The sequence below is a fragment of the Rhagoletis zephyria genome, unplaced genomic scaffold (assembly GCF_001687245.7).
Source record: "Rhagoletis zephyria isolate East Lansing unplaced genomic scaffold, Rhagoletis_zephyria_1.1 Rzeph_scaffold_00147, whole genome shotgun sequence".
Taxonomy (NCBI): domain Eukaryota; kingdom Metazoa; phylum Arthropoda; class Insecta; order Diptera; family Tephritidae; genus Rhagoletis; species Rhagoletis zephyria.
In genome coordinates this window covers 219,823-233,653 of record NW_016157231.1, presented here as the reverse complement: position 1 = coordinate 233,653, position 13,831 = coordinate 219,823, and the positions used below count along the sequence as shown (strand labels likewise).

At 43.8% G+C, this 13,831-nt stretch overlaps 1 protein-coding gene across 2 annotated transcripts in view; it reads right to left on the bottom strand.

Annotated features, from left to right (window-relative positions):
- The window catches only part of LOC108382480 (uncharacterized), a 4,596-nt gene extending 3,055 nt beyond the window's left edge, over nucleotides 1–1,541 (bottom strand). The window contains exons 1-2 of one of the 2 annotated variants that reach the window (XM_017638852.1): nucleotides 1,463–1,541; nucleotides 1,306–1,391 (exon numbers count right to left, since the gene is read on the bottom strand). In XM_017638852.1, coding sequence (XP_017494341.1) covers nucleotides 1,306–1,381 — 76 coding nt within the window. In that variant the 5' untranslated portion in view covers nucleotides 1,382–1,391; nucleotides 1,463–1,541. Of the gene's footprint in view, nucleotides 1–1,305; nucleotides 1,392–1,458 lie in introns of both variants that reach the window. The other variant, XM_017638858.1, reaches the window with a different exon arrangement.
- Between the last annotated feature and the right edge of the window lie 12,290 nt (nucleotides 1,542–13,831).

Below are 13,831 nucleotides of genomic sequence, written 5' to 3'. Positions count from 1 at the left end.
CGTAGTACATAGGGCGACATCTAGATGTCATCTACCTCGCCCTATTCACTACAGATGTCGCCCTATGCACTATGCTTTTTTATAGGAACTTTTCAAAGCAAAGGTTTTATGGTGTCGGACACACAACATTGAAAGTTTCTGGATCCACAACATTGAAAGTTTCTGGACACACAACATTGCAAGTTGATAAAAGCGTTGTAAAAAGAGAATACAGAACATAGTATTTTCCACTTCAGGTTTAGTAGTCTCATCAGAAATTCTATTTGCGCAATACAAACCATCACATTTCAGCTTTTTTCTTTTCTGAAAGTATGTTAATTTCTATCTCCTGCAGCTCCAGTTTCCTGCGCTTTATTTCAAGTTCTCCCCTTCGAATTTTCTCTATTTTGAGGTGGTGTCTTTTCTTCTCTTCGACACTACCAACTACATTCTCGTTAAATTTTTTAAATTTGCGATTCAACTCTTTGAGTTCATATTTTATATCTTTTATTGCGCGCACATTCTCTTTGTCTTCTGAAATTTTGTTAGGCCTTCCGCCATCAATGCCATCGCGTTGCTTTTTTCACACATGTATTTTTTAATGCACTCATTGCTCCCGGCGACGTTTCGGTGTGCTGGCTACATTAGGAATGGGAGCAGGGGTAGTGAGAACTCTCGATCTCTCATTCTCCTCATTGCTTGACTCTTCCTAATTTTCCTGTTGCGCAAACTCCCGCGTATTCTCTATACCTTCGACAACTTTAAAGATTCCGCAAATTTGGCCAATTTTCTCTTCAGTAGAGGTAAGCACATATTTATTGTAGGGTCCACCACCCGTAGCTCTGGCTTCAGAGTTGCTGTGTGCGATTTTTTTGCGGACCGTAGCTTTCCAGTCTATCCAAACCTAGATACATGTTTTGTACAAATAAATAAACGGTCATAGCAATTTTTCTTTGGTGGCTTACCTTTTTCCAACCGACGACGTCTTTTGTAGGCGGTACATTATAGCCCGAACACAATGAAAACGACGAGCTACAAACCACAGCTGTCAAATTATTTTAACACGTACTCTTATGTAGATAATTATTTTGGCGACGACCGGGCTACGCGACGGCTGTGGTTGTGGCCAGATTAGATCTATTTCTATTTTTCTGGCGACAGATAAGGTTCTTCCTCTTCTTTTATGTCAAACTCATACAAATTCATGATGTCGCTGCCGCGTTCAAAGAAATCATGTCGCCATCGACAAAGCGTTTAGATAATGAAGATGACAAATTGGAAGCTGTGGTCCGTAGCTCGTCGTTTTCAATGTGTTCAGAACTTTACTGTTCAGTTCGTCTACTAGCTCTCTCCATTGCATGTCACTCTTCGCCTTATCGCCTTTTATGAAGCCTTTGGCCATATCGGGGTTGCTTTACATAAAAATTTAAAATCTTTTGTTAGTTTTCTTTAAAAATTTAAACAAAATAATTATACGACTTACTTTTTTTGTCTCTTGAATTTAATTTAGCACGGCCAACTGAAAGTGCATTCGATTTATAGAGCAGGCAATATTGTTCGATATCATTTCGAAAACGATTACAATTGAAAAACTACTCCGATAAATGTGGAGCACGCAAATGTGAATTCAAATGGAATTCGATATTTTTTTACTCGAATTCAAAATCCAGAGCATGCCTGTTAGTAAATTTTGTTTGCTTCTCGAAGCATTTATCCATCATATGCAAGGCCCAGTAATTAGCGTTTGAACTGCGGAGTTAGGTGAACGTTCCAAACTTCGCTTTTCAATAGCGTGTTTTGTACGGGGAAAAGGTTTCCCATGCAAAAAGATTTTTACAATTTATATTTTTTGACATTTTAGCAACCGAATAATTTGAAAAAATAAAAAATAAATCAGCTGCTCTACTGATACTACCTGTTCAATGTGCCTTGGGTAGTGCAAAACATTGCAATGAAGTACATTTGACTGAACTTCGAAGTACGAAGTACAACGGCGCAAAAAGAAGTACTGTACTTCCGAAAGAAGTACGGTTGGTCACATTAAGTATACCATGAAACACAGCCAGAGAGTCACNCTACTGATACTACCTGTTCAATGTGCCTTGGGTAGTGCAAAACATTGCAATGAAGTACATTTGACTGAACTTCGAAGTACGAAGTACAACGGCGCAAAAAGAAGTACTGTACTTCCGAAAGAAGTACGGTTGGTCACATTAAGTATACCATGAAACACAGCCAGAGAGTCACAAAAATTTCACCAAAAATGTGTGGTGAAAACAAACAGAGACAGTGAACTGACAGCATGTATGTATGCCATTTTGCTCGCGCTGGTCCAACATAGCCCAGTAAAATTAAATAAATTTGGTAGGAAATTTGAAAAAACTTTGTAACAGCGATTTTTTGATGCAGTTTACTTCTATTTGACACGCAGATCATGGATCCACAGTCTTGCCCCTAAATTTCACTTGGCAACATTCCGCCATCTTGGATTTAAGTTTCTTTTGGGTTTTTTGCGATTTTTAAGATTATTTTGCATTTTTCGTAAAAAATTATTAAATACAAATATGTAGAGAATTTAATTTCCCACATTTGCTATATAAAAGGTTTTATAAAAGTAGCATTTTTTATAGTAAAAATTAGCAAAAACTGTGAAAAAATTTTACATTGTCACGGTTTTCGCCATTTTTTGACAATTTCTGTTGAAAATACATAGCATATTGAAATTCCAAAGTTGTAGAGAACTTCATTCTTCAATACCTTTACACCTAATTTTTTTTTGTACGGCTCTTAGATCACGGTCGAGAACGTGCCAAACATAGCGATTAGCCCAGTAAAATTAGGTAAATTTGGTAGGAAAAAATACAAAAAATTTGTAACCGCGATTTCTTGATGCATTTTACTTCTATTTGACACGTAGATCATGGATCCACAGTCTTACCCCTAAATTTCATTTGGCCACATTCCGCCATCTTAAGATTTAATTAATTTTTTGTTTTTTTTTGCGATTTGCAGGCTTATTTTGCATTTTTCGTAAAAAATTGTTTAATACATATATATAGAGAATTTAACTTCCCACATTTGTTACATAGAAGGTTTTTTAAAAACAGCATTTTTTATTGTAAGAAATTAGCAAAAACTGCGAAAAAATTTTACATTGTCACGGTTTTCGCCATTTTTTGACAATTTCTGTTGAAAATGCATAGCATATTGAAATTCCATTCTCCACAACTTTTGTACCTACATTTGTTTTCTACGACGCTTAGATCACAGCCGGGAACACGATAAACATAGCGATGTACGGGATGCGCCGTAAAACTTATTTCCACACTACCGCTGAAATAGAGTTTTTCGGCGCGTTTTTATTTATCGTGGTGTCCCCAGTTGGCGTAATCCACGGGCATTGTTTTTTGCTTTTTAATGAAAGCAGGTGAAGGTGTAGAAATAAGTTTTACGGCGCATCCCGTACAATCGCTATGTTTATCGCGTTCCCGCCGTGATCTAAGCGTCGTACAAAACAAATGTGGGTACAAGAGTTGTGGAGAATGAAATTCTCTACATCTTTGGAATTCCAATATGCTATGTATTTTCAACAGAAATTGTAAAAAAATGGCGAAAACCGTGACAATATAAAATTTTTTCGCAGTTTTTGCTAATTTTTTACAATAAAAACTGCTATTTTTAAAAACCCATCTATATAATAAATGTGGGAAATTAAATGCAAATCCCAAAAAACAAAAACAAAAATTAAATCTAAGATGGCGGAATGTTGCCAAATGAAATTTAGGGGCAAGACTGTGGATCCATGATCTACGTGTAAAATAGAAGTAAACTGCATCGAAAAATCGCCGTTACAATTTTTTTTGTTTTTTTTTTCCTACCAAATTTATCTATTTTTAGTGGACTAATCGCTATGTTTGGCACGTTCTCGGCCGTGATCTAAGCACCGTACAAAAAAAAATGTTGGTACAAAATTTGTGGAGAATTAAATTCTCTACATCTGTGGAATTTCAATATGCTGTGTATTGTCAACAGAAATTGTCAAAAAATGGTGAAAACCGTGACAATGTAAATTTTTTTTCACAGTTTTTGCAAATTTTTTACAATAAAAAATGCTATTTTTAGAAAATCTTGTATATAACAAATGTGGCAAATGAAATTCTCTACATGTTTGTATTTAACAATTTTTTACGAAAAATGCAAAATAAGCCTGCAAATCGCAAAAACAAAAAAAAAAACTTACATCCAAGATGACGGAATGTTGCCAAATTAAATTTAGGGGCAAGACTGTGGATCCATGATCTACGTGTCAAACAGAAGTAAGCTGCATCAAAAAATTGCTGTTACAAATTTTTTTGTGGTGATTTAGTGCATTCAACCAAAAGAAAAGAAAGGCGCGGTTTGTAGAACAAAACTGGATTTTATTTAATTTACAGTCCGTAGCTGCGAATAACGTAAAAAGAGGCTTTACATCAGTTAGGATCAGCCTTTTTATATCAATCGCCTGCCAAAACAAGTTCCTGTTATTTTCCTATGTACTCGGCATTACCTTTTCTTTTCACATTCGTTTCAGCGCTGCTTGTACGCATGGGTCAGCTGACTCAATCGGTTTGTGTTGCCATATTGTTCGTGCTACCGCACGTTTGAAATAATTATTTATTGTGGCTTTCGCCATAAGTACTCCCCTTCTGCGAAAAGGAAATTAATAATAGTGCTTTTTGAAAACAGTTGATGTAACTCAGCGAAATCTGACACGCTTTTGTGTCGATGGCGTAGATGAGCTAGAAACAGAGTTAGATGGGTGATACGATGAGGAAAGTCGAGATGTTCCAGGTTGAGGGGTCGCAGGTGAAGATGGCGAAGTAAGCGTGGCATTGCTGTCTTCTGCGTCGCTGTCGTTCTCGGCGCTATCTTCATCCCCGCTGTCTGGGAGCACGATAGAAATCACCGTGTTTTCGCCTCTGATCTCTACAACAAAATGCTTCTCATGCCTTGATATAACTCGGTGAGGTCCCTCATATGGCGAAGTGAAGGCGTGACGCGGGGCGTCGCGGCGAACGAAAACGTGTGAGCAGCTAGCTAACTCCTTAAAGATGAACGTCTTCCTCTGGCCATGTCGGGCGACGGGTTGAGGAGCGAGATCGGCGAAGTGATTTCTAAGGCGTTCTGCGATATTGGAAGGTGGTAACCCTCGTCGCGGTGAAGGAGCGAGGAATTCCCCCGGTAGGCGAAGCGGCTCTCCATAAACGAGATCAGCAGGAGTCGCGCCAAGGTTTTCCTTCCAGGCGGCGGGAATTCCTAGAAGCACAATAGGTAGCATTTCCACCCACGAGTTGTTTTCATGACAGCGAATTGCTTCTTTCAGGTGACGGTGTAGGCGTTCCACCGTTCCATTCGACTGTGGATGGAATGTGGTGGTATGTATGTGTTTGCTGCCAAGAAGGCGAGCGAGAGCGTTAAAGAGCTGACTCTCGAACTGTGTCCCCTGGTCGGTCGTAATTCGGAGCGGCACTCCATAGCGGCATATCCATCCAGAAAAAAGAGTACGGGCGACACATTCGGCTCCAGTGTTCTCGATGGGGAACGCCTCTGGAAACCTGGTGAAGCGGTCAATGATCGTAAGGCAGTTACGATATCCTTTGGACGGGACATATGGCCCGATGATGTCCACGTGGATATGCTCAAATCGCCTCGTTCGTCCTGGAAAATTTTGAATGGGGGATGAGACATGACGAGTTACCTAGTTTCGTTGGCAGACTATGCATGTTCGGGCCCACAGGCGACAGTCTCGCTTGATATTGGGCCAGACGTAGCGTTGCGTCACCAGCTTTATAGATGCTCGTGCTCCGGGGTGACTAATGCTATGTAGGGCGTCCAAAATTCTTTTTCTCAGTAGTGCTGGTACAAAAGGGCGAATCAGATTGCCGGATATGTCACAATATATTAGCTCGTCACAACCTGGAATATTTACGGAACGTAGGGTTAGGGAATCGTGTTGTTGCTCCTGTATACGTTGCTGTAGCTCCTCGTCGCCAGCTTGAGCTTCGGCAAGCTCATTCACAGAGACTGCTGCGGAGATCTCCTCAATGCTAGAAAGAGCATCTGCGACGACGTTATCTTTGCCAGATACGTGCTGCATATCAGTCGAAAACTGGCCGATAAAATCCAGTCGATGGAATTGCCATGGTGTCGCTCTATCGGGGTCCTGGGCGAAAGCGTGAAGTAAAGGCTTATGATCTGTGAAGATCGTCACGTGCCGTGCTTCGAATATATAACGAAATTTTCGCAAAGCAGCATATATAGTATGGAGTTCACGATCGTACGGGCAGTGTTTTCTTAGTGCGGGTTTAAGCTTCTGGCTAAAGAAGGCCAGCGGCTCCCAGCTTTGTCCTCGTCGTTGCTGGAGGACGGCTCCGATGGCGTTCTCTGAAGCATCGGTAAAGATCGCCCACGGAAGCGTTGTATCCGGGTATACCAGCAAGGTCGCTTTTCGCAACTCCTCCTTGCAAGCGACGAAAGCAGCATCGCCCTCCGGTGTCCAAGCAACTGGTTGAAAGCCTTTGACTGAAGCGCCTTGGGTATATTCGTGCAGGGGAGCCTGAAACTTAGCAGCATTTTTAAGGAATTTTCGGTAAAAATTTATCATACCGAGGAACTCACGCAGTTTACGGATCGTTGTGGGGCGAGGGAAGTTGGCTATCGCCTCAACTTTCGCTGGAAGTGGTAAAATTCCCTCTCCCGAGATGCGATGTCCGAGGAAGTCAACTTCTGGCTGACCAAAATGGCACTTAGCGGTGTTGATTACGACACCGTATTTTGTCAGCCGATCGAAAAACGTGCGAAGATGTTTGCGGTGTTCCTCGATGTCCTGGGAAGTGATGAGGTTGTCGTCGATATACGGGAATGCGAAATCGTCTAGGCCCCGTGTCACCTCGTCGATAAACCGTTGGAATGTCTGTGCGGCATTCCGTAGACCGAACGACATGAACGGGAACTCGAAGAGGCCGAATGGTGTAATAATGGCCGTTTTGTTAACATCATCTGTGGCTACGGGAATCTGATTGAAAGCGCGTACAAGGTCGATGGTCGAGAAGATCCTTTTTCCAGCGAGATTGGCGGTAAAGTCCTCTAGCACACGGACGGGATATCGATCCGGTATCGTTCGTGCATTTAGCTGTCGATAATCCCCACAAGGTCGCCATTCGCCTGACTTTTTGGGTACCAGGTCGAGCGGAGATGACCAGGGACTCTTCGAACGTTGAGTTATTCCCAGTAGCATCATTTTATCAAACTCCGCCTTGGCGATTTTGAGCTTGTCAGGGGCGAGACGACGAGCCTTGCTGGATACCGGAGGTCCGGGTGTAGTGGCTATGTGTGTAACGTCTTGTGTTTGGCAGGCAGGCACATTCCTTCAGGTTTCGTCAGATTCGGGAAGTCTGCGATGAGACTCGACCATGAGGAGTCGACAGGCGTGACCTTGATTTCTGAGACAATTTTAGATAATGATACTTTACATGACGTCGATACTCCGGTTAAAGAGTCGATTAGGCAACCGTTCTTCAGGTCAGGTAAAATGCCGAAATGTGCCAAAAAGTCAGCACCAATAATAGGTTTGGTCGTGTCCGCTACTACGAATCGCCATCTGAAATCTCTTCTGAGCCCGAGGTTAAGCGATAGGATTACGCAGCCATAAGTGTTGATCGTCGAGCCATTTGCTGCAATAAGAGTATAGTTGACTCGTTGCGATGCTCAAGGAGCTAGAGACTTGGGAAACGTGCATAGGTCAGCGCCAGTGTCCACCAGATATTGGACTTTACTGGTGCGATCAATTACGAAGAGCCGGCTTGATTCGAATGAGGGGCCGTTAACCGCCGCTAAAGGTCCGACGAGGCGTTTCCCTGGAACGAGCAAGGCGATCTGCAACGTTTGGCTCTGTTGACGAAGTTTTGGTGATACCAGCACGTGAGCGGTCGGCACTCCGCCCCTTAAGCGCTGAGGCTAGCTCGCTTATTGAAGCTTCGAGGCGAGAAAAACGTGCCTCGACGGCTGATGTAGTTGTCTCCAGGACGGCATTGATGTGTGCTGCCGGCAATGCGATTTCGTGGATTTTATCGGCGAGGGCTGCAAGTTTATCAAGAGTCATGTCGGCCTGAGATGCAAGAATGGATTGCGTCGTCATCGGTAACCTGCTTAACCACTTGGTCCGGAGGATGTTATCGGGAACGGTATCGTCGAGGCTCCTGAGATGGCGAAGGAACTGTGATGGTTTCCTGTCGCCCAAGGTTTCTCGGTCGAGAAGCTGTTGGAGTCGTGCATCACGGGAGAGCGTAAGGCGTTCGACGAGCGCCTCCTTCAGGCGAGTATAGGGTATCGCTGCCGGCATGTTCAAGAGGAGGTCCTCTACCTCAACAGCGGCTTTGGCATCGAGATGTGACGAGTCGTAATGATACCTCGTTATTACGTCAGAAATTCCAGCGAGATGAAACTGCCCTTCCAGTTGGGCAAACCACAAAGCAGGGCGTTCGGCATTGAAGGCGGGACACCGTATCGAGACGCGTTGAAGCGACGTTGCACTGTCGGGCACTTGCGCTCCAGCGTTATCCGGCATAACGATTTCGTCTAGATATTTAAACCAATAAAAGGCCTTTGGTATCTTCTGGGCAGCGCGAAGTCCTTAGATGTTCAGCAAGGGGCCAATACTCAAGAATACTCGAAATGGGCGCTTGGACGACCCAGCCACGTGTGCGCTTGATGCACCAAACCAACTCACAATGTGCAAGACCAAAACGCACTCGAAACTTCGATGAATAGTTAATGCAGTATAATTAATGGTGAAAGCGGGTAAACTATCTACGCTATCACGTCGGGGTCACCAGTGTGGTGATTTAGTGTACTCAACCAAAAGAAAAGAAAGGCGCGGTTTGTAGAACAAAACTGGATTTTATTTAATTTACAGTCCGTAGCTGCGAATAACGTAAAAAGAGGCTTTACATCAGTTAGGATCAGCCTTTTTATATCAATCGCCTGCCAAAACAAGTTCTTGTTATTTTCCTATGTACTCGGTATTACCTTTTCTTTTCACATTCGTTTCAGCGCTGCTTGTACGCATGGGTCAGCTGACTCAATCGGTTTGTGTTGCCATATTGTTCGTGCTACCGCACGTTTGAAATAATTATTTATTGTGGCTTTCGCCACATTTTTTCAACCATTGTTTAAAAACCACATGTCTGTCAGGGCTATAATAGTGTCCTTGAATTTACTACCAAATTCTAAATTTAGGCTTCGTTGTTAATTCTAAGTTCAGCTGTTCTGACCATAAAAATAGAGCTGTGAGTAATGTGCATTCTGTTTTACGTAGATTGAGAATGTCAGTGTCATTTACGCCTTTGAAGACTCGCAGAAAGCTAGCTATTCAACTCAAGCTTGTAACGAACCCGGTTTATCCGGTCTATAGCTGGGCTGTGCCTCAGTCGGATGTTGGGTTCCCTTATCCAAATGTTAAAATAAATACGCCAATGATTCCTATAANTTTCACGTCTCACCAATATAACGTATCGCTTTGGCAGCGTTTCCACGTCACACCATATACCTTAACTACCTACTAAGCAACTTAGTCTTCACAATCGTTGCTTAGCCATTCCAATCTGCGTTTGCACGATCGACTGGAGTATACGACTACTCTACCAGAAGTGATTTCAAATTACATTTGCTGCTCTATTTATACTGTCCTGCACGCAGGCAGACAGTTATCCTAACAACATTGTTGCTAATATTTTCTTTACTTCCTTTTACTTGTTCATACCTAAGTACGTATGTATGTACTTCAAATTTCAATATAGATATGTACATATGTATTTCGATTTCACGTATGTATGTATATAATTAGCAATTCGTTTGATATGTATAAATAAATTCAACAGTTCTACATTTATATCAATATATATATATATATGTATTTAACAATTCAAAATATAATTTAGTTCAATAACATATGACAGCCAATTGTGAAGTCCCTGAGTGTCGGTACTTGGGGTCTTCACACCCCCAACCCCCCCCCTTTACTTCCCTCTGGACACGTGATTGTTACCATCCCCGAGCCTGTAATACGTACGCGGTACACCATTGTGCCCACCGCATGCCTGAATGTCTGGCGTTTAGTTTGTTGTCGCTGCAGCCGCTCCTGAATGACCCTTACCAGTTCCATTGGCACCGGGTTTGAGCAGCTGAAGTTTCGCCAGTTACCGGGTAGTGCTTCTGTCTGTAGATTGTCGTCCTGCAACCAGCGTTCGATTTCGTGGATCATCATCGGGTCTGCTGGCTCTGTGTTTGTGCTGGCCAACTCCTCCAACAACTGCTCCAACCCGCGGTCTTCCTCCACCAACAGGGTGAGCGCATTCTCCTCTTCGCTGCCTTCATCGCCTCTATTATCACTTGATATTGTCGCCGCTGCTACGTCGCACAACGCCTGCGCAGCTGGTTGTCGCCACGATTCGGTGTTGTGTGACGCGTCGTTAAAAATTCGCATCGTCATAGTGATGCGCCGGACATACTCTATATAACCCTCACCTGGGCGTTGGCAGTCCTCCTGTTCGATGTCCATTTCGCCCCTGCGTGGCTCGTTATAGCTGTCATCGGACACCTCGATTGGCGTGGGCGCCCTTATCATCTCGCCTAGATGCCACTCGTAGTCATCGTCGTTGCTATCGCCGCATACTTCTGCTGGCGTAAATGTGCCGCTACCCGCGTCGCTGCTTGCTACTAAACTCCGATTCGTGTAGTCGCTTGGGTTCCATGATGCAGGACTCCAGCGCCCCTCATCACTCGCACCGCTGTTTGGGCTTTCGTGTACGCAAATCTCTGTGCTGTCCTGACTTGCGTTGTCTTCAACGCCTTCTCCTCCACCAACGCCAGTATGCTGCCTAATTTCTGCTTCCGTCAGGCGGCGCAAACGCACTTTCAAAGTGTCGTCTTTACGCCCATCGCCTTGAAAATTTCTCCAGTTGGCCGTGTATCCATCTCTGCAGTCACTTTTTGAGTACCGGGTCCTTTTTGCGATGTCCTTTTATATTAAACATTTGGGAAACAGTTGCCTTTGCGCGACAAACTGTATATTTCCAAATTATTTGCATTTTGTTATTTTTTGGTTTACAATATTTTAGTTTGTTATTGTCTTATTCAGCTGTTGTGTTGCAATGTTGCCCACTCTCCCAAAAGGGGGATTTTTTTCTCAGGGATCGATATGTCAGNGACAAACTGTATATTTCCAAATTATTTGCATTTTGTTATTTTTTGGTTTACAATATTTTAGTTTGTTATTGTCTTATTCAGCTGTTGTGTTGCAATGTTGCCCACTCTCCCAAAAGGGGGATTTTTTTCTCAGGGATCGATATGTCAGTATCGGAATAGTGTTGCCAGCTTGGTAAATGATGTATCCGTTTTACGATACTAATTATTATTATTATATTTGTTATTATTATTGTATTTGCTGACCTTATTGTTTATTAATAGGTTTTATACATACTAATAATTATATTGCCTTATTATGTTTGTTTTTATATTAATGCTATTCAAAATTTTTGTTTGTTTATTTCTCTTGGCATGAATTATCTCCTTTTTTCATAGTATTCTCGCGCTACAACCTCGTTCTTCTTCTCCTTCTTCTTCTCATTCTCCCTTTTTCTTCTAAACTCCTTCTTCTACTTTCCTTTAAACTGCTTTTTCTTCTTCTTTCTTTTAAACTCCCTCTTCTTCTTCCCTCCTTTTCTCTTATATTTTCTCTTCTTCTTCTCTCTCCTTAGGGTCTCCTTTTCATGGAAATCGCTCCCCTATTTGGCAATTGCCGAGTTATCATATTTCTGTCTATGACCGAAATTTACCTATTCTTCGCCTTGCGTCGAATTAGGCTCAGGTGCATGCCGGGGGAGGATTCGCTTGGCCGGTACCGAAAGTTTGTTCGTCGTAGAGGGCTTTTGGTACTCGCGGCTCGCGTCCTTGCACTAAGAAGGCAGGACTGTAGCCGGTGGCTTCGCAAACACTGGTATTAAGCGCTAGTGTCATTTCGGGTAGTAAGTCGTCCCAATTTCGCTGTTCTTTTCCGGTAAACTGTGCAAGCATTCTCTTTATGTTGCGGTTTGCCCTCTCCGTCGGATTTTCTTGTGGCGTGTATGGTGCGGTGAGTTGATGCTTAACCCCGTACTCTCGTAGTAGCCGTTTGAACTCTCTGCTGGTGAACTGTGTTCCATTGTCAGTTATTACAATTTTCGGGACTCCGAATCTAGCGAGTACGCGTTCTCGAAACGCTTTGTTGAGGCCTTCAGCTGTCGCCATCCGTAGAGGCACAATTTCTACCCATTTGGAAAACTTGTCGATAAAGACTAGTACGGTTGTGTTTCCGTGCTTTGATCGTGGCAATGGTCCCACAAAGTCTGCGCATACTGTGGCCCAAGGTTCTTCTGCGATCTGGGTTAGCATCTTTCCCGCAGCTTTCTGTTGGCTGGGCTTGTAAATCTGGCAGGTAGTACACTGTCGGACATACCTCTTTATGTCCCTGAACATTCCGGGCCAGTAGTAACGTGCCGTCGCTCTCGTTATCGTCTTGCGGATGCCCATCTGTCCTGCGCTTGGACTANGGTCGGTGTGAATCCCTTCTTCGCTCACCACATGACCCAGGTATTTCAAACTCTTTTGGAAAAACTCACATTTCTCTGGGTTGATTTTGAGGTTCGCCTGCCGCAATCGTCGAAACACTTCTTTCAGGTGTTCCATGTGTTGGTCTAGCGTCGCACTCGTGATGATAATATCGTCCAGATAAGCAAACGCGTGCGGTTCCAGTTCTGGTCCGATGACTTTGTCCAGCGCTCGTTGAAACGTCGCAGGCGCTGAATGTAGCCCGAACGGCATTACGCGCCACTGAAACAGACCGCGTCCTGGCACAGTGAACGCAGTATACTCCTTACTACTCTCTTCCATCGGGATTTGCCAGTACCCATTCTTCAAGTCCAAGGTGCTAATGAATTTAGCGCTTCTCAGTCGATCCAAAATGTATCGGATTCGTGGGAGTGGGTATGCATCCGGTACCGAGCGCGCGTCAAGTTGCCGGTAGTCCANCCACTTTCCGTTTTTCTTCTTTACGAGCACGATTGGCGCGCTGTGTGGGCTATGCGAGGGCTCGATGCACTGCTTCTCTATTAATTCGTCGACCTCCCTGTTTATTACTTCCTGCATTTTCGGGTTTTTGGGAAAGTAGCGCTGTTTTATGGGTCGATCATCTCGCATTATAATCTTATGGGCGGCGATGTTAGTCATCCCCGTTATCTTCTCGAATGCGAGCACCTCCTTCTTTCAGAAATTTTCGACTTCCGTCGTATCCTCGATGGATGTGGGTTGTTCATTTGCTGCCTTTTCGCCTTCCTCATCTCTCTGTACTTCGCGCACTTCTAACATCGTGGTACATGCAGCCTTCGTTCGGATATCGTCCTCTGCCTTCAGCGTTAATGTCTGCCCTCCGCAGCTCACTGTTGTGTTGGGCTCTGCCAGGTATTTAGTCCCAAGGACCATGTTATCGACCAAACCGGGTAGGACGAGTAACTCGCTCCTATGCTCTTGATCGCCCACCTTTACTACCGCCTCTATCGCTTCTGTGACCGCTATTGGTCTGCCATCTCCCATCACCACTCTTTTGTTCACTCTTCGTGACCGCTCGATTCCCAGGGTGTTCGCTGCTCTAATGCTTACAAAACTTCTTGTTGCTCCCGTATCAACCGCCGCTAATACTGCTCTACCATCCACTGTTGCTCTGGCGATTACTCGCCCTTCCGCTTGCTTAAGAATTGGTGTTACATTGACTGAGGTTGCA